This window comes from Chlorocebus sabaeus, chromosome 22 (assembly GCF_047675955.1).
Source record: "Chlorocebus sabaeus isolate Y175 chromosome 22, mChlSab1.0.hap1, whole genome shotgun sequence".
Lineage (NCBI taxonomy): Eukaryota > Metazoa > Chordata > Mammalia > Primates > Cercopithecidae > Chlorocebus > Chlorocebus sabaeus.
The window spans coordinates 38,842,228-38,869,189 of NC_132925.1; the positions used below are offsets into that span (position 1 = coordinate 38,842,228).

The window sequence follows — 26,962 nt, forward strand, 5'->3', positions numbered from 1 at the left end:
CTGCTCCTGAACAATCTAACCTGAGACAGAGATGATGCTGACCCTTGAGGAACTCCCAAGTCTATTGATTAAAGCACTCAGTAAATTCTAACATTACTGCTGTTACCAACTCCTAACTCAGGTTAAACAAGCTATGGTGCATGTATACTACGAAAGGTTATGCAGCCATTAAAATAATGCTCTGGGTGCCATGTATAACACATGATGGCTCCAGAAGTCAGGGAAGAAGGAAAAAAGAAAGGAAAGGAAGAGAAGAGAAAGGAAAGGGAGGAAAGAAGAGGGAGGGAAGAATTGGACATCAGATAATCACTTGAGCCCTCTCTCTTTGCCTGAATTTTTCGCAATCTGTTTCTTTCCACATCTTTTGCTCCTTATCGGTCTTTGGGCTACCTACTGTATGAGCATTACTTGGGCAATGACTATCTCCATGAATTTGGCATATGCAAGGGTTATAGAAACTAAAGCTGGACATGGCCCTGCACAGGTAAGCACATATCAGTATCTCTGTGAGCGGTCAGGACTAACAAGCCTTCAACACACAAAAGCAGGAGTAAGGATCAAATTACACTAATAAAATCAAATCAAAATAAAAGCCCTGAGTTTGTATTCCAGTAAAGTCCAGACCTAGGAGGGATCCAGGAAAGCAATGAGTGTGGCTGTCAAGGTGCTTCCAGATGTGAGAGTCACACATTCCAAAGCAGCAGAAATCTACTGACAGCCTCCGGTTACTCCCCCGTCTCAGCGAGGCAGGGCAGGCAGCGGCAAGCTCAGCCCATGTGAGGTGCCTCCTGCCAATCACAGACCACCCTTCCCTGGTCCTGGAGGTTCAAAGGATTGCAGGAGGGTAGAAAAGCACCTGGGGCTGGTGCAGACTGCGGAGCGGGCCGCACCCTGTGTGCAGAAAGAGGAGGCGCTGTGAGTAGACTGCTTTCCCTCTACAGGGAATCCCGCGGGCTCAAGGGTTGGGTTGCTCTCCTGGGAGGGAAGCTAGTGGTCTGGGAGCGAAAGGGGAAGAAGTTAGATTCCTGATTCATAAAGTCTGTCATTTTTTTCTTTGTAATTTAGAGTATTGTGACTGTCCTGTTCTCTTTTACTTTGAACCGTTCAAATTGCTTTCTTAAAACCTTTGATATAAGTCTTGTTCTCATTAAAGTTCTGGAGATATTACGCAGCCATCCTGCTTTCAAGCTGAAATATCCCCAAAGAAAGAACAAGAAAATCCAAGCACCTGAGAAACCCTGTATCTCCTGATTAAATCGCACATAGACAGACACCTTTGTAGACCCCCAATTTCCTTGTGGAGTCAGAAAAGCAATAGAAAATTTAACGAAATAGCTCGTGTCATTTCTGAATAATCTGTTCAGGCTAGCAGAGAGAAAGTTTCTTGGTCTTCTTGTCAGAAATCATTTGGTCCTGCCAACTTGTAATGAAATGTGTGAGGCAATTTACTCCCAGTTATTCTCTGCAAACACTTCTGCTTAATAATGTGTCAGTTGAAGTAAGTCAACAAAGTAGCTTTATCTATGCAATGTTATTTTTACATAATTTGTTTTTACTCCTTACCAATTCTTTCCACAAGGATCTGCAGGACATAAAGATATTTTTCATTCTAATGACATTTTCATACAAAATACAAATTTAAGTTTCAAATAATGCTAGTATTATTTTATGTTTGCATTTGTTTATAAACCTAAAACTCCACTTCTAACTAGTTTTAAAGATTTTTAAGCCATTTAAGAATTTGTAGCCAGTTGCAGTGACACATGCCTCCAGTTCCAGCTATTTGGGAAGCTAAGGCCATGGGATGAGGAGTTCTAGTCCAGGCTGGGCAACATAGCGAGATCCTGTCTCTAAAAAAATATAAATAAATTTTTAAAGAAGTTTTGTTAACTTGAATGTGTTCTTTTAATGAAAGACAATGTTTCTTGACCATTTCTTGCCTGAGGTGCTAAGCACAACAGGAAATAACTCGCTAGGTTTTATAGATATATATATATACTTTAAGTATAAATAAAATTTAGGTTACATAGTTTTCAGACCCTGTGAAGAAGTGGATTTTCTTTTTATTAACCTTCTCAGTGAGGAGAAAAATTTCTTACTTTGCTTTTGCTCCAACAGATTGTTTTGCTTTCTGCTATAAAATAGTCTTTAAAATCAACTCACCTGTTTTTTTTTTAACTGCTGGGAAGAATCATAGACTTCTACATTCAAAGGGGACCTTACACATCATTTAATCAAGGAGAAAAAAAAGAAACTCAGAACTGCTTTTTGTTGTTGTTGTTGTTGTTGAGACGGAGTCACTCTGACTCCCAGGCTGGAGAGCAGTGGTGCGATCTCAGCTCACTGCAAGCTCTGCCTCACGGGTTCACACCATTCTCCTGCCTCAGCCTCCCAAGTAGCTGGGACTACAGGTGCCCGCCACTACGCCCAGCTAATTTTTTGCATTTTTTAGCAGAGACAGGGTTTCACTGTGTTAGCCAGGATGGTCTGGATCTCCTGACCTCGTGATCCACCTGCCTCAGCCTCCCAAAGTGCTGGGATTACAGGTGTGAGCTACAGCGCCCGGCCAAAACTCAGAACTTCTTTTTGACTTCTCCTGCTTACATTCTTAACCAGAGTAAACACCAGTCAGCCTTTAAATATGCTCTGGAATGTGGGCCTGATAGTCATGCAGGCTGCCCACAAACTTGATGGGCCACCATTCGCCAACTGGGACAGAGACCACATTGGTGAGGGGGCACCGTCATCACACACCGCCCTCCCCACCTCATCCCCCCACCCCAAGGATTTTCCATGGTACTCCTTTCCTGGAGCTGGGCATCCCTCTGGCAATGCCCACACCTGAGGCCTTCATGCAACTGAGTGCTCCTGAGCCATTGCTTACAGCTAGTCCCTGATTTCCAATGGATGGATGATTCCCATCATACTGGGAGCACCACGAATCAAGAGCAGTGCTGTCCAGTAAAACTTTCTGTGATGAGGGAAATGTTCTAGACAATAGACACTAACCACATGTATCTAGGGAGTCCTTGAGATGTGGTTGGAGCAACTGAGGAACTGGTTTTTACTTTTATTTGAATTCATTTGACTTTGAATAACTGCACGCAACTACTAACTACTGTATTAGTGAACACAGGTTTTGAACTTTAAAGCAAGAAAAACTTATGGGCCCCTGTGAGCTGTGGGTGACGGCCCTGGGAGAAAGCTCCTCTTTTTGTTATTTCCAGGGACTTATCCTACCTTAAGTTGAAGCAGACCAGCAATTGTTGTCACCTACAGTCTCCACACCCATCTTTACTCTGAGCCACGCAAGTGTCTGTTCTTGTCCTGAGTTTCAGGGTCAGGGCTAAGGCAATAGCATATTGTGTTTCTTCGTTTCTTCCTCTCCTATTTTTCCTTTTCTTTTTTTTCTCCTTTGTTAATTCAAATTTCTCTAGCATGAACTAGAGTTTGAGGTGTGGTTTGTGTGTTCTCTGGTGCAACAAACTTGGGTGAGGAAAAGAGGTAATGAACTTGAAAAAATGATCTCATGCTTACTGGGCGAGTCACACTTCTTTTTCTTCTGCTTTGCAAATTGGTTTGTTTAGTGACCAATTGTTTTTAGAACTTTTCAATGTGTCTGGAAACATCAACACTATGGGTATGATTAATTTTTATAAGAAAACAAACTGAATGAAAGCACAAGAAAGAAAAAACAGGAAATATAATTCTAGTTTTTTAAAAATCTGCACTCTTTAAAGCAAAGGAACTCCCAGGGTGTTGAGCAATTTGAGTAAATCACCATCGTACCAGGCCACAGGGCAGTTTTCCCACAAGGCGGGGTGCATAGGGGCTATTCCTTTACATGGAAAATATTTCTAGGTGAGTTGCATACTTTCAGTCTGGGGCGTTCCATCTCTAACGTGGGCAGTTGCTGCTCTGCCCTCTGCCTTCCACCACTTTCCACTTGTTAAATTTATCTCATCCCATTGGTTTCCTTCCCACCCCTGCCAGATAAATAATCCAATATATGTGAGGGAGGCATTGTTTTAGAATAATGTGGGGATGGTTCAGAAGACCACATATTTAAAACAGCTTCTACAAGCTGTGGGCTAAAAAAGAAGGCAGGAAGGAGGACACATCATATCATTAGAAGTCAGTCTAGCCACAGAGACAGACCCAAACCCCCACATCATAAGTTATGAGGTTTGTCTTTTCAGGCTCTACCCTCTCCTTGTGTCTCTTTCCTTCTCATGGTGTCTTTTCTCACCCTTTGAAAATTAAATAAGAGAAGGGAGCTGATAAATGAGGCATTGATATGGATGGTTCATGAAACTCAACATGCCTCTTTTATATGAGCTTGTATTTTAATCAGGAACGAAGGAGTGAGTCTCAAGTTGTGGCATTCTGAAGTTAGGGTAAACGGTGAGGAAGCCTTTGAATGAAGGAAGAGGATAGAAGGCTTTCTCCCTGCCAGCTTTGTTTACGTGGCTCCCTTTCTGGCTTACCTTGTAGTGAGTTTCACGGGTAGACTCACGGGTGGGAGGCCAAGAGTTTCTCTTAATTCAAAGAGACAAAAAAGGGAAGTGGATCTCCCTACCTTAAAAAGAATAATGATTGGTGACAAACCCAATAGAAGGCTGGGTTAAGAGTTATGAAACCTGGACTTGAATCTTAACTCTTTTAATAACACGGCATGATCGTGAACAAGTCGCTTCCTCTCTGTGAGCCTTAAATTCCTCACCTGTACAAAGCCTCCAAGTTTGCAGCCAGAACTGATGTATCATGCTATGAACAGGCACCTGGCCAATAACTTTCCTAGGATAAATGACACTTTAATTTCTCTCAAATTACATATCTTCTAAGACAAACAAAAACTTCCAAAAGTGTAGTCATTGACTTCTAGGTGTGACACCCATCAATTAATTTAAAAGTGTTTAATTTTGCTTTTTAATGCAATTCTTTGTCAAATTGGTTTTTTGATAGCAATCCATTTTTCGTGGGTTCAGAATATCTTATTAAACAAACTTGGGTGAAGAAAAGACGTAACAACGTACCAGACTATATAGCTGTGACAGAGGCTAGTATGGAAGAAAAGCCATAAACACATATCCACAATGGTTTGAGCTTCCCTGGAGAGCTAGTTGCTAAAGGCAGAGAGAGGGATATAGGGAAGGAAGGATAATTCTGGGAAGTTGAGGAGAGAAGAGGTTTTTCAGTTGGGCTTTGGAAGATGGTAAAGAGTTCGATAAGCAGAAATGGGAGAAGGGATTCCAAAGACAGGGACACCCTAAGCATAGCATGGTGGCATGACCAGGACACCAAGGGGGGTGGGCAGTGAAAAATGGCAGGCAGGCCATTTGGAACCTGGACGAGTACTGCGTTGAATACAGGCTGAGGAGTTTGTACTTTATCTCTTAGGTGGTCCAACCACTCTTCCACTGGCTGAATGGAGAATAAAATAGTTGACTCTGGCCAAATACTATAAACTGGTCTTTCACAATGGAACAGGAGCAAATCTGGACTCAAAGAAACTGGTCAGCAACAGAGAGTGGGTGGACAAGTGATGCACCTGGCAATAGGAAGTAAGAAGGAGCTGGTACTGGGCTCGTGAGTGTAGAGGGAATGACCTAGGGCTCTCCTTTAAATTTAGGCTACAGGGAACCTTTGAAGGGTTTTAAGCAGTGGGGGAGATATAAATTCAGAGCTGTGTTTTAGGACAATGGATCTCAAGATTGGCTAACTGGCTGGCACTTGGAAGCCATGTTTATCTTTGTGGAATACCAGAACATTTTGGTCTACTAAATTTAAAATAAGTAAGTAGATCATTTTGGCCTAAATTCATACCAAAAACTAGATTCTAGCATAGACAGGTGGTAGTAGCATCCACAATTTAAGAAAAATGTATAAGAGGAAAATGTTTAAAATGACAAATTTTGATAGTAATTCTTCCTCAAATTAGGAAATGACTAGAACCATTCAATATTGGCATCAAAACATGTCCCAGTAAATGGAACATCTGTGCTTTGGAGGATCATTTGAGAACCTCTGCCTGAGAAAGTTCACCATGGAAGCTCTGTATGGAATGGAAACAGAAAATGTTTAATTCATCTGATCCAGAAGTTAGGGGCTGGCAGTGGGAATTGGTAAAATGGTATCAGGAGACATCAGAAAATGATCATATGTGCTTCTATCAAAAATATACATCAATCCCAATTGGGATGGTGTGTTACTCAGGGCTCTAACAGAGATAGAACCAAAAGGAGATATATAAAGAGAGAGGCAACGTATAGTGGCTCACACCTATAATCCCCACACTTTGGAAGGCAGTTCCACACTTTGAGGACAGGAGTTCAAGACCAGCCTGGGCAACATGGTGAAACCCCTTCTCTACAAAAAATTTAAAAATTAGCCAGACATTGTGCATGCACCTGTGGTCCTAGCTACTTGAGAAGCTAAAGCCAGTGGATCACTTGAGCCTAGGAAGTCAAGGCTGCAGTGAGATATGATTGTGCCACTGCACTCCTGGGTAACACACCGAGACCCTGTTGAGAGGTTGAGAGAGAGACAGAGAGAGAATGACAGAGAGAGATTAATTCTAAGGAATTAACCTATGTGATGTGATTGTGGGGGCTGAGAAGTCCAAAATCTATATAGCAGGTGGGCAACCTGAAAATTTGGGGAAGAGTTGATGTTGCAGTCTTTTTTTTTTTCTTTGAGACAGAGTCTCGCTCTGTCGCCCAGGCTGGAGTGCAGTGGTGCAATCTCAGCTCACTACAAACTCCGCCTTCCGGGTTCACCCCATTCTCCTGCCTCAACCTCCTGAGTAGCTGGGACTACAGGCGCCAGCCACCAAGGTTGGCTAATTTTTTGTATTTTTAGTAGAGTCAGGGTTTCACCATGTTAGCCAGGATGGTCTGGATCTCCCGACCTCGTGATCCACCCACGTTGGCCTCCCAAAGTGGTGGAATTACAGGCGTGAGCCACCACGCCCGGCATTTTATTATTTTATTTATTTATTTATTTATTTATTTTGAGACGTAGTTTTGCTCTTGTTGCCCAGGCTGGAGTGCAATGGCGCAATCTTGGCTTACTGCAACCTCCGCCTCCCCTGTTCAAGCGATTCTCCTGCCTCAGCCTCCTGAGTAGCTGGGATTACAGGCATGCGCCACCACGCCCAGCTAATTTTGTATTTGTACTAGAGATGGGATTTCTCCGTGTTGGTCAGGCTAGTTTCAAACTACCAACCTCAGGTGATCTGCCTGCCTCAGCCTCCCAAGGTGCTAGGATTACAGGTGTGAGCCACCGTGCCTGGCCTGATGTTGCAGTCTTAAAGCTAAAATCTGCATACTGAAAACCCAGACAGAGTTTCTATGTTACAGTCCTCTTAGGGCAGAAATGCTGCTTATTCAGGAAACATCAGTTTTTGCTCTTAAGGTTTTCAGCTGATTGGAGGTTATGGAAGGTAATCTGCTTTACTCAAAGTCTACTGATTTAAATGTTAATCACATCTAAAAAATATCTTCACAGCAATATCTAGACTGATATCTGACCAAACAACTGAACACCATATCCCAGCCAAGTTGATACACAAAATTAACCAGCACAAGGTGTTCATTACAATTCTTCTTTATCACACAGGCAGAGACAAAACTCAAGAAGTTATTAACAAAGGCAAAAGTACTACCAGGACCTAGAGAACACTACAGTTTATATTCTGTGTGGAGAGAAGTCACCATTTGTCCTTCCCTTTTGTTCTTCCTCCGTGCCTATCCTCTCTGGAAAGGTCAACAAATTCCTAATGTCTTTTTTTTGTTTTAATATCCATTAGTGTGGAACTGCATCAAAGCTTTTCTTTTTTAACTTAAAAAAAAAGTACATTACTCCACCCCTTTGCACAGGCATTTATTAGTCTTCAAAAAACCCTAAACATCAGCCAGGCCTCATCTTTTCCTTTTGTGGAAATTATGTCACCTTTCCTCTAAGCGTGCCAGGAAAGCAGCTCTTCCTAAAGATCCATCCAGCTAACGTATTATAAAAGTAAAGTCACTTTTCTCAGTTTTCCAGGACTTTTCTAGACATCTTCCATTGAATGGGGGGCAAGGGGGAGTCTTTGACACAGACTTTGTAAGGTCAGCTTACACGTTGTAACCAGAGTTTTCCAACTTCACTCTTGAGTGTCCTCTTACTTCTTGGGTAACTGCTTTCTGAGCTCAGTAATTTGCCTATTTCTTTCTTTTCCTTTAGTTCTGGAATAGTAGTTTTCAATTGCTCTGGGGCTAGCTATGTGTTTAGGAGGTTTAGAGCTGGTGAGAAGATGCTCTGTGAGCCCAGGATTCCTACTCCTGTTTCAGCCAGAGAAGTACCATTCCGATCTGGTTTCATATATTAGAGTTCCCTATTGAAATCATATTTCCCTATTTCCTTTGAAAATGTTTCTCTGTATCAAAAAAATAATAATAATAAGTCACTGGTTTTAGGTACCTTCACCAACCACTGGGCTATTAGCTCTATCTAGTCTGTCTCCTTTATAAGACAAAAATAAGCAAAACGAGTATTGGGTAACTAATATTGTATTAAAACTTCACATATACTCTCATTTAATTTTCGTAGTAACCCTTGAAGTTAAGTATTACCATACTCATTTGAAGATAAAGCTCAAGAGACTAAGTAATTTCTTGGGACCACAAAACTAGTGAGTGGTAGAGCTAAGATTCAAACCCAGGTCTATACAAAGGCCACATTAGTTTCACTTCACCATATTCTCTAACTTGCTCTTCAACAAAGCTGTAGGCAAATTATTAATCTGCACACTCATTTATTCAAATAAATATTTATTTATTTACTTTATCCTTTTATTTAGCAAAATAATTGAGTGTACCTACTATATGTCAGGTACTATGCCGCTTTGGACCTAGAAAGACAAATAAAACAGGGTCCCAAATGCCTCCTCCTACTTTGGAGACTCTTGCAATAAAGTGAAGGATGCCCTCCACAGGTTGGCAATGGGAGGAAAGAATGCAAAAGGGCAGCAGAGCAGAATCCTCTCTGAGTAATGTCTGTGTCAGGGAGAAAGTGATCCCAGGACAAGGACAACCTCAGGGGCCATCTCTGTATCACCTCGCAGTCTGGGGCAGAAGCCTCAGAGCTGGCCAAAGCCAGAGGGATGAGGCCCAATGGCAAGTGTTAACTGTTCAGGAATGCTAATGGCATGCAAGGCGGGCCCCTCCCATGTGGATGTGCAGCTCGGTACCTGACTCTGGCCTCACCCCAAGCACAACTAGGAAGTGTTTTTCCTTTTCTCTCATGAATTCATCTATGAAAATAAAAAGAAGTTCAAATGGGTATCTTTGTGTAAGGCCTCCCAATCCCTCAAGCAGAGCAGCCCCTGTGCAGTGAACAGAGAGAAGGTGGAAGGAAGGCTGCTTCTCCTCAATCTAAGAGCCCTTGGCCTGTGACCAGTCACTGTTAAAACCTCCCTTTTATCCCCCTGGGGTCACTGATGCAGAAAACAAAATCATAACCCAATACCCTGTCCTTCCTGAATATCTTCTGATTATAATTAATAGTTTCTTATGTGTGTAAACAATCTTAGTGCTTACCTATTACTTTTGTATCTTTTATCTCATTTAGTGATCACAGCAACCCCATCTAACAAGTTGTAGTCTACTAATTTTATAAATCAGGAATTAGACACTAAGGAAAATAATTGTCCAACTTTACACAGTAATGATAATGACAACACAAAGCTGGGATTTGAACTCTGGCATTCTGATGCCAAGTCCAGTGTGGTCACCATTATACTGCAGACATTAGACTATGATGTGAGCCACTGGAAGCCTACACATGGCTCCCTCTTGACATTTGTGGCCATTTGGGGGATGTAGCAAATGTTTTAGGTCCTCTAGACACCAACCTAGTCTAAAATACAAGTGGCCAAGTAGAAGCTATGAAATGTTAACCTCTCATTGACTTGCACATTGCACCTTTTACTTCTAAGAATTCTGGTCTTGGGGGTAGGTGGATGAGCTGTAGGTTTTTGATACATCTAGACAGGTTTTCTGGAAAAACATATGGGTGGAGCACCGAGTTTGGGGGAAGTATGCAAATATGAGCATCATATCAAGGAGTTAAAAAGACAAGAGGCTGGAGATGTGAGTGAAGAAAGGCCTAGTGTTTCTGACCTTCGCAAAGGTAGAGTCTCCTGAGCAGGGAAATGTATCTGGTCTCTCCGCTCCAGGTGTTTCTATTTCCACTGACAGAATTTGCTATGTAGCAGGACTTGATAAACTGTAGAGTGTTTAGCAAATGATCTGGGGCCAGGCAGACCTGTGTTTCAGTCTCATTCAGTCTCAGCTTCTGCACTTTTTAGCAATGTGGCCTTTGGCAAATTAATCTCTCCAAGCTTCCTTTTTTTGTTTGTTTGTTTGTTTGTGGAGACGGAGTTTTGCTCTGTTGCCCAGTGCAGTGGCCCAATCACGGCTCACCACAATCTCCACCTCCTGGGTTCAAGCGATTCTCCTGCCTCAGCCTCCCGAGTAGCTGGGATTACAGGCATCTGCCACCTAATTTTTGTATTTTTAGTAGAGACAGGGTTTTGCCATGTTGGCCAGGCTGATCTCGAACTCCTGACCTCAGGTGATCTGCCCACCTTAGCCTCCCAAAATGCTGGGATTACAGGCATGAACCACCGCGCCCCGCCCCTTTTCTTTATACAAACAATGACAAGACAACAGATTCTCCCCCTAGATCCTTCGGAAGAAACACAGCCCTGATTTTAGCCTAGTAAGACTCATTTTAGACCTCTGCCCTCCAGAATTGTAAGATACATTTCTGTTGTTTTAAGCCACAAAGTTCATGGTAATTTGTTTTGGCAGCAATAGGAAATGCAGACCTGAAATACCCATCTCTCAGGTCTGTTGAGAAGATGAATATCAAATGCCTGACATAGTGCCGAGAGCATTGTAAGTACCCAATAAATGGCAGTTTTCATCACTATTTCCTTATCTTGGAAGATAAGAGTAGCTAAATTATCATGTGCCATTAATACCAAAGGTCTAAGGGAGAAGAGAACGCATAGTGAAAAAGGAGAACATTTTAGTGGCCAGCAAATTCAGAATATCTGGCCCACCGATATATCCCCACTTTCCAAAAACCAACCCACAGCGGGGCTGCCTCCCTGGCATTTTCTGTCATGTCCTTGCCTAGGTTTCTTCAATTTATGCTTTTCTTTTTGCTCAGAGCAAGTTTCTACCTGTCTTCCTTCTTTTCTCCCACTTTTATCTGCATTTTCCACCCTAATTCTGACTCCTGCAGTTCTCCCACAGAATATTCATTGGCTCTTTCCCCTTTGTAAGGACTAAACTCTGTGTGGCAGAGTCATCTCTGGAAAAGTCTGTAAGTCACAGGGCCTAATTGAGTCACCCAGGCCACCTCCCTTGATCAGGGCCCCTGCAGTTCCTTTCTGGACCAGTAAAGCCCCTCAGTAGTGCCTATCTAACTCTGTCCTTCTCCACAGCCCTTCTTGTCCCCTTGATGCGCACAGTCATTTTTGCTTTGAACCCATGCTGTAATCATACTTTAAACTCCTTGAGGTCAGGTGCAGTGGCTCACGCCTGTAATCCCAGCACTTTAGGAGGCCAAGGCAGGAAGATCACAAGGTCAGGAGCTCGAGACTAGCCTGGCCAATATGGTGAAACCCCATCTCCACTAAAAATACAAAAAAGAAAAAAAAGCCGGGTGTGGTGGTGGGCGCCTATAATCCCAGCTACTAGGGAGGCTGAGGCAGGAGAATAGCTTGAACCTGAGAGGTGGAGGTTGCAGTGAGCCAAGATCACACCACTGCATTCCAGCCTGGGTTACGGAGTGAGACTCCGTCTCAAAAAATAATAATAAAAATAAAAATAAACTAGTTAAAAGAAGAAATTGTCTTCTTTCACACGGTACATAATCAGCACAAGTTGGTATCAGTGCTGAATTTGGCCTCTATTGATTTCTGCCCTTTCCTCTCTATGCTTCTGTTATCTGAACCCATACCTTTCACAGTCTATTTACTTTTGTCTCTAGTTTAGATACTAACCCAACTGGTCAGGAATAATGTCTGTACATACCAGTAATGAACTTTACAATGTGACTCAACCAGCTACATGAGTAAGTCTCCCCCTTGGGGGAATTTGTGCAGTCTAACACGCAACAATAACTGGCAAGAATGAATGAAATTTCTAAGCAGAAAGAAATGAATGGCATTTAAGCAGAAACTACACAGAGACCCAATGGCCCAGATTCTTCCATTTCTCCAGCAAACATGAATTGAGTACCCACTGTGTGCCAAATTCTGAGCCAAAAATGCTCATAAATTTTAACTCAAATTGTCACAGCTACCCAGGAAACAGATAAAGGAAAATATTTACAGATGTCTAAACTTACTCGGAAGGTTGTTAATACTTATAGTGTAACAACGAGGTTAAAATTAGCAAGGCTTGAGACAAATAGAAGGTTTGCCTCCCACTGCCACCCTACGAAACTAGGACTTTGGCCAAATTGACTGGTTTGCTATCTTGTGGGCACCTTGCTCTTCTGTCTCTACTCCCTAACTTTCCCTTCCTCTTTACCTGAATGTCACCCACCCCCACCTCACTCCCACACATATCCACCTCCACTCTATGTATCAAACCATACACATCCTGCAGGACTTACGTCTTCCCGCCTCAGGACTCCCACAATATTTAGTCTCACTACATGTAGTATAGTTATGTGGCAATGCATCTTAGTTTCCCTACTAACACAAAAAATCCTAGAATACAATAATCTCCCTTACATATCTTTGTATGCCTCAAAATGCATGTTGAACCATTTAATACACTTTTTATTTACAGCAGGAATGCAAGAATTGATGGATTAAATGTTGAGAGCTGTAGATCGCTTTTCTCAAGGTGCTTCAAGTGCAGAAGCCCAAGTGATTGACCCACACACTTACCTTTGTGTTCCTTCCAGAAAACCCTCAGGGAGGTGAAAGACCCATGTTCAGCTGTGTATGGCACTAAAGTCTATCAATAATTTCTGGGAGTCATTGTGGGCTGTGGTGAAGTGCATGGACTCTAGAGTATCTGGAGTCCACACACACCAAGGTCTCTAGCCTAGCTCTGCCACTTACTGGTTGTGTGACCCCAGGGAACTTAATTGACCAATTTAAGCTTTAGTTTCCTCATCTGCAAAATGGAGCCTCCTCACCTTTCTTCTTTTTCTACCTAATTGGGTTATGAGAATTAGATGCGTACATGCAAAGCACCTGGTAGAGTGGCACACACCTGGTACAAGGAAGTAAATACTAGTCCCCGTTTTTCACCTCCCCTCATATACAACAGGGCACTTTTCTATTTGCCAACTATTTCTTTGAAGATAATAAAATATTCAGAAAATGATTGTTTTTAAAAGCAACCTACAGTCCACATGGGAACCAACTACTAACTGTAGCCATGAGTTTACCCTTTGGGTTTCCACTTGTCATGGCCAAGGGCAGTGAGGGCTATGCCAGTGACCCTCAGTGTGCTTTGGCCCTGCCCAATCACCACCTCAGGTCCACCCCTTGTGCTTTCCACCTTGCGGGGCTCAGTCTACCACCCAGAAGGATGCATTCTGCACACTCCTTGCCTGAAAGAACTTCTGAAAGGCACTGACCAGGCTCTGGAAGGCTATATTCTTTTCCTTCTCTATAAAAGTTATGTGATTACTAAGCTCAATAATCAAATGTCCTTCATTGCTCAAGGATTATATGGCTTTGGTTTGGTTCATTTGGGAACAAGGAGGCAATACGCAATGGCATGGTTTACTCATGTTACAGAAACTGTAGCAGTTATTTGGTAATGCTTTCAACTGTGCCTTCAGCTTGTGGGAAATCCTGAAGATGGCCAAAGACGACTCCACTGTTCGTTGCTTCCAGGGCCTGCTGATTTTTGGAAATGTGATTATTGGTGTAAGTAATGCTTATTTCTCAGGAAATTCTGCTCTTCCTGTAATCATAACTCTAGATTAATCAAAAGTAAGAGTTTCAAGGAAAATAATGCTGTAATTACTGGCTTCCTATATTTTTGCTTCATTTTAAGAAATATGTTAGTAAATATGCTAGCTAGAATTTAACCATATGTCAAAAGATCATGGTTGAAAAAATAGATATTTCCCTCCCAACTTTAAATTATAAGTATCTAAAAGGAGTCATGTCAACCATAGTCAGTGTCTAAACACTCTGACTACAAACACACTTCAGTGTTTCTTTTCTATGTCACCTTGGTTTGATTTCCATGGGACTCTGCTGTTAAGGTTTTTTGGGACAGATGTTTGCATCTTCTTGTTCTTACACAGAGGCCAGTACCAGGGTGTAAGAATAATACAGAGGTCACACTGCATGGGTCTGATGGCATAGGAGAACATTTGTTTTGGAGTCCAGAGCTCTTGGCCCGGCTCTCCCCCTGACTCCCCATATGACTCTGGCCATCACCTTTCAAGGCCGAGATTCCTCATCTATAAAATGTGGGTGTTGGCAAAGATAAGCAGCAAGGTTCCTCCCAGCTGTCATTGATAAATATGACCAGGACCAGCTCAAATATTACAACCCAGAAGTGTGGGTCATGACATGGGGGCAGGGGGAGATCATTCTCATACCAGAAGGCATTGTTTGAGTGATTCATGCCCCAAGGACATTGTGGATGGTCTGAAATTGTGTGGGTCTGTTTCTAAATAGACAGAATAACATGTGAAGGGGTGTATGCAACCAGTTAGTAGGATGGAAGTAGTTGTTTGATTTTGTGGCAATGGGGAGTTTAGATTAGTTGCATAAAGTCTGTGCAGGAAAGGGAGCCAGTCTCTTACCTTCCCCGCCCTCCACCCCCTTTCCCAAAGCTGCACTTCTGATGGAGCCTACCCTTCATTTGCCCCCAGTGTTGCGGCATTGCCCTGACCGCGGAGTGCATCTTCTTTGTATCTGACCAACACAGCCTCTACCCACTGCTTGAAGCCACTGACAATAATGACATCTATGGGGCTGCCTGGATCGGCATATTTGTGGGCATCTGCCTCTTCTGCCTGTCCATTCTTGGCATCGTAGGCATCATGAAGTCCAGCAGGAAAATTCTTCTGGCGGTAAGACCTCAGATTTCTCTGGAGTTGTCTCCCTGAGCCAATTTTAATGGATTCTTTCTTCTTTACTGAGCAAAGATTTGGCTTTCAGTGGGGGAGCAGCAAGTACCAGATGAGGGGTGAGGAGGGGAACACTTTCCCTGCAGTGAAATTGTCCACGTGGAGGCAAAAATGCCCTCCACTATTGCAAGTCCAGAAGACTCCAGTACAGAGAAGCCAAAGGGGAGACATCTGGGGGTGGCCTGATGAGTATTTTCCATATTGTGCCTCTACAGCTGGTGTCTGCATACACCCAGGTACAACTAGGAGCAATATAGGCCAAAGGAGAGACACAGTGAAAATTCATTCGTTAGATTTTTTCTCTTGGCAATAAGTTGTTCAAAACATTTTATATTAATTAGGCATTAATATATCAGGATATAAAATACAAAATATGCATACATTTTTAAAAGAAAGTATAAGCTTTCAAAGATTTTTGAGCTCAAGGTTGATGATTCTGTATCATAGCCTATACTCCCCACATTATTATCCAATCTGCTTTTCAGGGACCCCAGAAAACTTTGATAAGCACCACTGTAGATTTAGCTTTCAGCCATACCTGCCTGTGGGGGCTTTACCTCTGTGCATCAAATAGAGGCTTCTGCCCCAAACCACAGATAGCAAGACCATGCCCTGCCTTTACAGATGAAAGCAAATTTGCAGGCAGCAAAGCTGAGAAACCTCAGTGTTAGGCCTGGACCCCTACTCTCTGCCCCAATACTTAGGGCAGCAGTTTCACACTATGATGGAACATGCCTCCAATGCCCCACCCCTGAAATAAACCTTTTATTCAAATGCTGCAGGACCTCAGTTCCCCCTTTATAGACTCAGTCCAGCAATGTAAGGTGCTTCTTAGTTCACTCTTTCTTTGAACTAACCATTGTCCTGGTTCCAGCGGAATACAGAACATTTACATTCTCTGGTTCCTTAGTGTGGGTAAGTTCCAGGGCAAAAGTACCCACTTTTGGTGGGTGGGGAAAGGAATACAGGAAAAAGGGAGAGGAGACACAGGTGTTCCTAAAGACAAATTCGCCTGCATCCCAGCCTCACTTTGGGCCATCCATGTGCGTGCCTGACAGCCAGGAGAAGTGAGCTGGGGAGGCAAAGGGGCTAAAGGAGGAAACACCTCACTGTGTGCCTCCTTTCTGCAGCGTCTTTATGAGCAGCCAGCAAAGCTCTTGGCAAGGAGCAAGGCAGCAGCTAATACAGGAAAAAAATGTTCTGGGGCCTCTCAAGGTGTTCCTGCTGTTGACTGCAGCCAGAGCTTTATTCTGGGCTGGGCAGAGGGTCCTGCTCGGAGAGCCTCCCATACCCAAAGAGGACAGTTTTCCCTGCCTGCCCTGCTGACACTGACCACAGTGCCCCTTCTCCCAAGAGTGTGTGCGAGGCTGAGCAAGGCAAAAATGGAACTCTTGCAAACAGTCCCCATCCCAGATTCAGAGGTCATTTGCTGCTCAGATGTTTTCCAGCCAGAAATTTTCCAGCACTGTCATGTGGAGGCATCACGTGCACATGCACCCATGTGCCCATGCACCCATGTGCCCATGCCCACACACACACACACACACAACACCACTACCACACACGGCAAGTACCACTTCACTCACCTGAGCCGATGTACTTTGAGTGCAGGTGCATGTGAAAGAACGCCCGGCAAATCGCTGTGCACTTGGAGGTTGCCTCTCCTCTGATGAGGCTGGATGCTTGTTAGGAAGGACCCTAGATATTCAACATGATCCAGTTCATCTTTTTCTGAACTCTGTGATTCTAAATTCTCAGCAAATTGTAAAGAAAATTTCTCCAAAATTCCAAAATTAAAGTGGATTTATGAGGCCCTATATTGTATGTGATACACTAAGACTCTTTTGGTAGGCACTGAGCACACACATGCATGTAAATGCACACACACACACACACCAGTTCATTCTCTTGTACTTGTTTTTCCCAGTTAAAATAGAAACTCAGAAAACTGGACTGAGGAAGCTCTGTATTCAATGGCTATTTGTTCTCTGGAGAAAGGGAGAGAACTGAGCTGACTAGCACCAAGCCCCAATCCAAGCCACTGATCAATGAGGGTTTGTTGAATAACTACATGAATGATTACATGCTTATATGATGAATTTGCTGAAAAATCATAATTATTTGGGCAAGTCGCTCTTCGACAGGTAAATGTAATTATTTTATCTCATTTGTTTCCCTTTCAGTATTTCATTCTGATGTTTATAGTATATGCCTTTGAAGTGGCATCTTGTATCACAGCAGCAACACAACGAGACTTTGTGAGTACAACCTCAAAAAGCAAAATGATAATATGAATTATCATTATTATAACAACCAACATGTATTAACCCCTTACTGTATGCCCAGGCAATCCAATATGCATGGTAATCATACATTTATCACTTCACTTAATCCTTATAAATCTATGAAATAGGCATTATCACTCTTGTCATTTTAGAAAAGAAAAAAATGAGACAGAAAGGTAAAGTGACTTGTCTAAAGTGACATAGTTGGCAACTGAAAGAGCAAGAATTCTGAACTCAAACATCCTGACTCCCAGGGCCCAAGTTTGTAATCCCCTGTGGGTTTCACCACTCTGCCATGGCCATGGGCCTTCCAATGGGAGGATCTCTATTCTACCTCAGCTAAGACTTGCTCTCAATTCTATGTATTTCTTTCTCTCACATTCTCTGTTGCCCTAGCCTAAGCTACCTTACAACACGTGTTCCCCTGGCCTCATAGTGATTTCTTTTAACATGAGAGTCTCTTCTCTGCGTGGTGACTTATGCCAACCTCAGCCAGCTGTACTTGGTGTCTCTGAGTACAGTTTTGCTCCAGGAGAGAATGCTCAGTGTCCCCAGGAACTGACAGAGAAAAATATTTTCCTCTCCTTGAAAATTAGTGTGCTAACTCTCCCTCTTGTGTTGCCTCTTCTTATTATAGTTCACACCCAACCTCTTCCTGAAGCAGATGCTAGAGAGGTACCAAAACAACAGCCCTCCAAACAATGATGACCAGTGGAAAAACAATGGAGTCACCAAAACCTGGGACAGGCTCATGCTCCAGGTAAGACCTGGGGTCTTGGGGAGAGGCCATTTTTATTTACTGGTGGGAGTGGGTGTCGTACACATGACTCCGTGGGACCCTATATTTTATTCCAAGCCATGATGATTAGCTTACATTCGTTGGAATGATTTTGTCAAGAAATTTAGATTAATCATATACTCTCCTTCTTAGAACTCAGGTATCATTTACATTAAAAGAAAAATATTTTCTCTACCCCACAGTGAACTCGAGTGGTAATTACTGCCCGTTTCGCCTTTTTGGTACCTCTTCACAACCCCTGTGAGCCAGTCTTGCCAAGGACCAGGCACTATGTCTTGATTTGATCACCCAGTTTTCTCCAACTGGCAATCATAGTTTATGTCCATGTTTATCTCCAATGCCATCAAAAGTCCAAGTCTTCCAGAATATCCATCATCACCCCCACATTGCCCTCTGTACACAAATTGTTATCCTCTACATAACTACCAATCTGACCCAGCTTCCTCACTGGCCCCTGCTCCTACTCCACACCCCATCACCAACTTTTTACAGTCTGTCATCAGCAAACTCCCTTATAGCCATCACTCCTTCTATGAACTCTTTAGTATCTTTTTCTTGCTTCATTGGAAATTTGGCTATCTCCTGGGAGTACTGCCTGCCCTTCATTTTCCTCCCATATCCATGTACCATGGGACCTGGAAATTGGCTAGGCTCCTTCTTGCTCCCCTTGGCTGCCATACTATTTGCTTCCTCGATCTACATCACCCTTTATCCCTCCTTGTCATTACTTACCAGCCTCCCTACCCCCAGTTGTTCTCCTGCCTTCATTAGGGATTTCAATATCTCACTCACTGTCTACCTCTTCAGTCATACTCCTGACATCCCACCTAGAAACTTCAGCAGCCACATGGATGACTCCACAACATCCGGTCTCACAATTCCTTGTCCTACCCCGTTCCAAAGATTTTGCTTTCCACCCTACCTCCACCCTCTTCCTTGACCATAGCCAGCATGCCATCACCAATAACTGTGCCACATTCTACTCTCTGACCACTAATTTCTGTTATTTATTTCATTTATTCTAATATCTCAATTCTAATAATTTTACCCCATTAGGACCTCCAATTAATTGACCACTTTTTAACTTTCTATCACCCCTTTCATGTTTTCTCTTTGCCCTTTGCCTAACCCATATTCAAGTCCAGCCCCATAGCCATTCCTTCCCTACCCTTCTCTGTTGGTCATTCTTTCCTAACCAAGCCCACTGAGTAGAATACAGCTTTTTGCTCACTCTTCATTTATACTCTAAGAGCTAAACATTGCTGAGAAAAGTCACACAACTGTGATAATTTCAATTTAAACTTGTGACCACAGAGCTCAGATGGGCAGACAATATTTCCTAGTATATTTTCACAGGAAATTCACTTGTCACTATTTCACATGTTCTTCCTTCATGCCTGCCACATTGCTCCTCACCCTCCCTCTCAGCTGATGACCTGACCTCATATGTTTTTAAGAATATAGAAGCAATTAGACAAGAACCAGCTCATCTTTCTACCACCAAATCTACATTGATCTACACCTGTGCATTTTGCCTTCTCTCTTGTTATGACACACGGGCTGTCCTTTGTCCAGCTCTTTTGCTTCTATTCTGCATTCCATCTCCTTTGCCCCGACAGTCTTCCCTGCTCTGATCTGCCTCATCAGTTTCTCCCTTTCATCAGCCTACATGGACACCTTGAATTGTCCATCTTATAAAAAGTCTCCCTTGTCCAACATTCACCCACTCTTCTGTTCTCTTTTGTTTTATTCCACAGCAAATCTCAGAAGAGACGCCTATACTTGTGGTCCCCATTTTCATCCCCCTCATCTGTTTTCATCCAACTACAATTGGCCTCTGGCCCCACCACTCAACAAAAACAACCCTGGTCATCATTACCAATTACCTCCACCCTGCCAAATCCAATTGTCAAGTTTCTGTCCTCATCTTCTTTGACATCTTATCAGCATTTGTCTCACTGGCTACTCCCGCTTAGTCTCCTCTGCTGGGCTGTCACTCTTTACCCAAATCTGAAGCTTGGAGCACTGCAGAGCTCAATTCTGGATGCTTAACTCTTCTCTGTCCCCACTTAAATCCTAGTTTGAAATAAGCCTGGCTTAGACTTAACCATTTTTTCCCAGAATGCAGAGCAATTCTTTTTCTTGGTTAGACATTTCCCATAATACAGTGACAAAATTGTACATCCTTTAAAGATGGTTGATTTATCATCAAGCTTACTTGAATATATTCATTCTAAAAGTTCCAAGATACCCATAGTTTTAACTTCCTCCCTTTTGAAGGATTTTAGCAGAATTGATAATAAAGAAGGAAAGCTATATGAATTGTGTTCTGTCCTGTATTCTCAATTCTATCCAGAGTGTAAGGGATGCATTAATTGATCTCTCTTCCCTACGTGGAGACGGCTGTGTATCACCAGGTTATTTTTTTCACTTTATTTTCTCCCATTATAAAAATAATACCTAATTACTCTTAAAAAATGTTTAAATGTACAGAAAAGCAAAACAAGAACAATTACTCATAACTTCATCACTAAAATTTTTAATTTGACGATTCTCAATTTGCTCATGTATCACAATAATTATTCCTCTCTCACATTGTTATATCAAGATATCAGTACAGTATCAATCATAATTAACATTTATTAAGAGTTTAGCATAAGCCAGGCACTGTATTGAGCACATTAAGTAAATTAACTCATTTAATCCTTAAAAAAACTCTATGAGATAGGTACTATATTCCAATTTTACAGTTAAGGAAACTGAGGCTTAGAGAGTTTAAGTAACATGTCAGTGGCTACAGGGCTCACTAATGACTAGTAAAGTAATAGTGTAAAAATTATTTTACAAACTGTAAAATGTAAGTTGTAAGTTATCAATACCTTCAGCTGTCATTTGGGGACTTCTTAGTAAATGTAAGATACGGTACACTTTCCGTATCTTCTTTCTCTATAAAATTTCAGTTGCTACATCGATGGCTCTAGTAGGGACCACGAAAGAGAATTTTGTATCTCTCATCTGCTGACAGGACAACTGCTGTGGCGTAAATGGTCCATCAGACTGGCAAAAATACACGTCTGCCTTCCGGACTGAGAATAATGATGCTGACTATCCCTGGCCTCGTCAGTGCTGTGTTATGAACAATCTTAAAGAACCTCTCAACCTGGAGGCTTGTAAACTAGGCGTGCCTGGTTTTTATCACAATCAGGTGAGTCCTCTCTCCTCCCAAGACTTGCCAGGAGGTTCTGCTGCTCTTTATGAGGAAAATATTGGTCAACTGTAGGAAATAGTCTTTCAGTAAGGAATTCTACATTCTTTTCCCTAAACCTCATGTTAACTATTTCCTTCTCTGTTAATAAACCGCAAATGCTAAACTAGGACTGACAGGGGCAAATTTACATTTTAATAAAATTAACAAAACATGAGAATTGCAATAGCGGGATCCAACTTCGTTTAAATAAAGACAATTTGTTCAATGTATAGAATTGGTATTTCAAGAAATATTTACATTAAACAAAGTTTTCCTCTAGTTTTGCAAAACATAAATTGGAAGGGATGATGTGCAAAAAGAATGTTTTGCCAATTCCAAAGCAATGACTATTGCTGAGGATAAATGTAGTAATTACACATCCACATTCCTTATTCAATGGTAAAGTAGTACAGTCTTAATAAACATTAGGTTGGTGATTTGGATGGAAAGTAGTTTACATACAGATAGTTTTTGAACAAGTTTCCAGGCTGATGAGGATAATGTGATTACAATCATGAAAACTAACATTTATTGAATACTTACTAAATGCCAAACACTGTTTCAAGTGCCACACATATACTATCTCCTTTAATGCTCAGTAGTAGGTGCCAGTAGGATCCCTGTTTTACAGATGAAGAACTTAGATATAGAGATGCTAACAAATACCTTGCCGAGGCCACACAACTAGTAGATGTCCATCTTTTCAAAAAACCCTCTGGCTTTTGAAACACGAGTTTTCTGGCTTCAAGCACAGACTCTAAGCCAATGAAGACTTGCTAATATTCCCCAGAAGTCCTGGTGAGAATCCCCACATACTTGCAGTCAGCATCTGCTGACACTGTACACTGAAACGCTGTGCTCTGCTCAGGAAAGCTTTCTTTAAGGAAAGCTAGTTGTGTACCAGCTCATTAAATAATTGAGAAATGTCAGGCTCTTTTGTTTGGGAGTAGAACAAACTGCACTTTCAGATTGAGGGACATGGCACTGTTGATCACCACCTGACAGGGTGCCGGGACTGGAACTGGATGCATTATTCCAGAAAAGGGCATGGGAGTGATCTAGATTATTTTGCAGCAGTGTCCAAAGCAACCCTCATTGAGCTTTACTGCAGCATTGTCTGGCACTGTTTTGATCAATTATATTCAGACTGTTATTAAAAACTAAATTCACTGCTTATAATCATGCTGTGCAATATATATTATTCTCAGGACTATAAAAGGCTTTTGATATTTCAACATTGGAACTGGCTCATGCAAGTTGGATTGTAATTGTGTACAATTGATTGATTGTAATTGTGTACAAACCGTATTACCTCTTTGAAAGGGAAGAAAATAAGACATTTGTCTTCAGATAACCAGTTTATTTCATAGTTACACATTTTTTTCTTGGCACATCTAATATTGTAGTTATGAGGACAAACCTGAAGCAACTTACTTTTCTCAAGTTTAGACACATGAGAAATTGAGGAAAAGATACAAATGAACTCTTTTCCTCTACCTTGGGACCTCCACACCCATTTTGACAATGCTTCTAACACGTTCCCTTGCAGTTCCCTGGCCTCATCTGTTCTAACAACTCCACCTCCACTGCCTACCAACTACAAATTCATCATCACTCAGCCCTACTCCTCCACCAAATTCCTGAATTCTGAAATTCCTTTTTTTGTTCCTGACATCCTGTGCTCCCTGTTTCTCAACCTCACTCATTCTGCTCCTTTGACATCAGCTCTTATCTATTAATCCTTTCTGATTCTCCCTAGCCCAGCCTCCCAGATTCCCACACGCCACCATTCTCCCTGGCTCATAGGTCTTGCTAAGTCCCCTCTTGCCATCCTTTTCCACCAAGCAAAAGGTGCCACCCCAAGACCTGGTATACTTTATTTCTATTATTGCATTCACCACCTGGAACTATATTTGTTCCCAAGTCTATTTTTTCTGAGTCTCCTTGAGGACTATGTATTATGCGATTCTACAGATTTGATATTTTTAGTACTTAGCATAATGCCTGGCACAAGGCAAGCACTGATGTTTGATAGATGGGTGAATAAAGAAGTGAATAGTGAATGGTTTTCCTTTTCTTTACTTTTTTTTGGTTTTTTTTTTTCCTGAGACGGAGTCTGTCTCGCTCTGTCGCCAGGCTGAAGTGCAGTGGCACGACCTTGGCTCACTGCAACTTCCACCTCCCAGGTTCAAGCGATTCTCCTGCCGCAGCCTCCCAAGTAGCTGGGACTACAGGTGCACACAACCACACCCAGCTAATTTTTGTATTTTTAGTAGAGTAGGGTTTCACCATGTTGGCCAGGATGGTCTCGATCTCTTGACCTTGTGATCCGCCCACCTCGGCCTCCCAAAGTGCTGGGATTAAAGGCATGAGCCACTGTGCCCAGCATGGTTTTTGTTTTGTTTTGTTTTGTTTGAGAGACAGGGTCTCACTCTGTCACCCAAGCTGGAGTGCCATGCCGCAATCACAGCTTACTGCAACCTGGAACTCCTGGGCACGAGTGATCTTCCCTTCCGCTTCAGCCTCCCAACTAACTGGGACTCCAGGCGTGTACCACCAGGCCTGGCTAATTTTATTTTTTGTAGAGATGAGGTCTCACTGTGTTGCCCATGCTTCACTTTTTCACATCCATATTGTAGGTTTTCAGGATCTACAATGCACAAATGTGCTGCTATAGCTGTGAAGACTAATGAAATTAGGGAAGTCACTATAAGCCTGGTAATAGTAGAAATTAACTAGAATTTCACACAGCATGTCAGATGCAAATATATATATTCTATGTTATGGTTTATGTGACCCATAAATGCTATATGCAAATTGTCATCACCATACCTCAAAAATGTTATGATGAAATGAAGGAAAATCAAGTAAAGAACCACTAAATTGACTAGCATCACAAAAAGGCACTAAATGAGAAGAGGTGAGAAAAATGGGGCTTCTGTCTGTGACCTTCATGAAGGCAAGGCCTACTTCTGTTTGCCACAGCTAAATACCCAGCCAGTACTTGGTACCTGGCATAAGTGGGCTCTTATATATATATAATTAAATGAATGCCCACCTCCTGGGATTGTTGGAAAGACTCAGGAGTAACAGACATGGGAGTGTTCTGTGAACCATCAAGTGTGTTGCAAGTTATACTGTTATAAACATTACTTAATGTTCCATTCATTCTGTCAATGCTAATTAGGTGTCTACTATGTGCCAGGCACTTATTCTAGGTTCTAGAAATTCAACAGTGAACAACATAAAATCTCTGCCCTCATGGAGCTTGCATTCTAGCATGGGAGACAGAAAATAAACATGTTACCAAACAAATACATGATAAAATTCTAGGCCCAAAAAGGCCATGAGCAGAAATAAAGCAGGGTGAGTATATAGAGTAGGATGGAGAAAGGGTCTTTTTCTCTGTCACTGTCAGGAAAGGCTTTGTTGAGATGATATTTGCAGAGGTCTGAATTAAGTGAGAAAATGAGACACTGGAAGACTGGAGAGGAAAGTTCTACGTGAAAGGAGCTGTGAGTGCAAAGGCCCTTAAGTGGGAGCAGGCCCAGCTTTTTGAAGGAGCACAAAGGAGATCAGTATGACAAGGCCAGAATGAGTGAACGACGAGTAGAAGACAAAGATGGAGCTAGAATTTTTGTGGCTGGAACCCCCCACCCCCACCCTCACACACAAATTATAGGGAAGGATCCTTCTTAGGAAAAACAATAAAAATACACTTAAAAAATTAGGCACAGGGCCTTGAAAGGGTCTTTCAAGTAAGGGGCCCTGAAGCTTAAGCTCATTTGCTTTATAGAGAAACCTCCTCTAGTAGTGGAAGATGGGGTGAGAGGCAGGGCCGCATGGTCCATGGAACCAGCCCTGGTTATAGGATTTCCTAGGCATTCCCTTTGGTTCCCAGAGCTTTGGTAGAGCCTGCTCAGATGGCAGCTCTAGCCTTACACGTGTATATCACTCCAGAACTTAGCACAGTGACTAGGATAGAGTGTGCCATGTATAAATACTTACTGGATTGTGACATGCATGAATGAATGATTTAGTGAATAAAAAAATTATTCTTTTGCATGCTCACTGTGACCCTTCAAGGTCTCATCAGAATTCAGTAATGTTGAAATATAACATCAAATCAGAATTCAGGGAGCATAATGCAGGGGTTCCTTCAGTGATTATTAAAAATGGCAACAGGAGACCTCTGGTTTTCATGGACAGAAGCATTTTTATTTAAACACAAACAAATCAAAAAGTAATTGCCTCCAAATAAATCACCAATAAAACCTTTGAGGAGGGAAAAATTCTAATTGAATTAAGATTTTTGAATTTATTGTCCATGTATTCAGTATAGAAAGAGTGTTATGCTAAAATAGCAGTACTTTGTAGGGAGACTGTGATAAAGACACAAATAAATGTGATGTAGAATCATTGTTCAACAGCATTGTTTGTGTTCCCTCAGTAAAGCACTGTTAGTAGCTGGCTGTCCCCAGAGACGTGGAAATAGCCTGGGTATGTGAAATCAGACTCTTGGGCAATATTGATTCCAAGAGGAACCTGCTTTCCATCAATCTCTTCTCTGCTTTCTGGTTTTTCTCACACTAATGCGGAATTGCCCACTCCTTCAGGGCTGCTATGAACTGATCTCTGGACCAATGAACCGACATGCCTGGGGGGTTGCCTGGTTTGGATTTGCCATTCTCTGCTGGACTGTGAGTATTTCCCAGCACATATTTTATCTCTGAGAGGATGATGATAGGGAGAGACCTTGAGCGTGCCACTGGTTACCTCAACCACACTAGAAAGTCTAGAAACAAAACCTCAGGCCTGAAGGCTAGCCGGGAAACTTCTGGCACCGGAGGAAGGACAGTGGGTTCCCTTGAGAGGCAAGGAGTTAACTTCCCCTACCAGGGAAAGGCTGTGCCCTGCCCACCAGCTCCTTCTTCCGGCTGACTGATGCGCAGGTGCCTTTAGAGGGCTGGAGAGCCTCTTTCCCTTGCCAGAGTTCTTAGTGAACTGCTCCTCCCGGTCTCCAGATCTCATTCATTCATTTCATCCACATATCAAAGACTGTCACCTATCTAGATGGCCCCTGCCTGACACTAATAAGCCCAGATCCTTCCAAAGAGCTGCCTCTGGCAGATGCATGCTTTCCTACTGCCCACTTTATCTGACGCGTATGCAGCAAGAGATTGGAGCAGTGGTTCTCAGCCCCAGCTACACATTAAAACCCTGTGGGAAACGTTTTTAAAAAATTGCTCGGATCCCAACCTCTGAGACTTTGATTTAGTTGACCTGGGGGTTGAGCCAAGGCATTTTTTATTTCCCTCAGATGATCTGCTGTCAGCATTGAGAACCATTGCCTCAGAGAAGCAGTCACAAACTTTTGATTTCAGAACTCACTTACACTCTCAAAAATTATTGAGGACTCCAAAAGGCTTTTCTCTATGTGGCCTATATCTATTGGCATTT

At 42.4% G+C, this 26,962-nt stretch overlaps 1 protein-coding gene across 2 annotated transcripts in view; it reads left to right on the top strand.

The window, feature by feature from the left end:
• The first annotated feature begins 536 nt into the window (after nt 1-536).
• UPK1B (uroplakin 1B) overlaps nt 537-26,962 on the top strand; it is a 32,127-nt gene continuing 5,701 nt past the window's right edge. Inside the window, exons 1-7 of one of the 2 annotated variants that reach the window (XM_007985718.3) lie at nt 537-915; nt 13,864-13,951; nt 14,914-15,114; nt 17,355-17,429; nt 18,094-18,216; nt 21,281-21,460; nt 26,119-26,202. In XM_007985718.3, coding sequence (XP_007983909.3) covers nt 13,883-13,951; nt 14,914-15,114; nt 17,355-17,429; nt 18,094-18,216; nt 21,281-21,460; nt 26,119-26,202 — 732 coding nt within the window. In that variant the 5' untranslated portion in view covers nt 537-915; nt 13,864-13,882. Of the gene's footprint in view, nt 916-13,825; nt 13,952-14,913; nt 15,115-17,354; nt 17,430-18,093; nt 18,217-21,280; nt 21,461-26,118; nt 26,203-26,962 lie in introns of those variants that run through there. The other variant, XM_007985717.3, reaches the window with a different exon arrangement.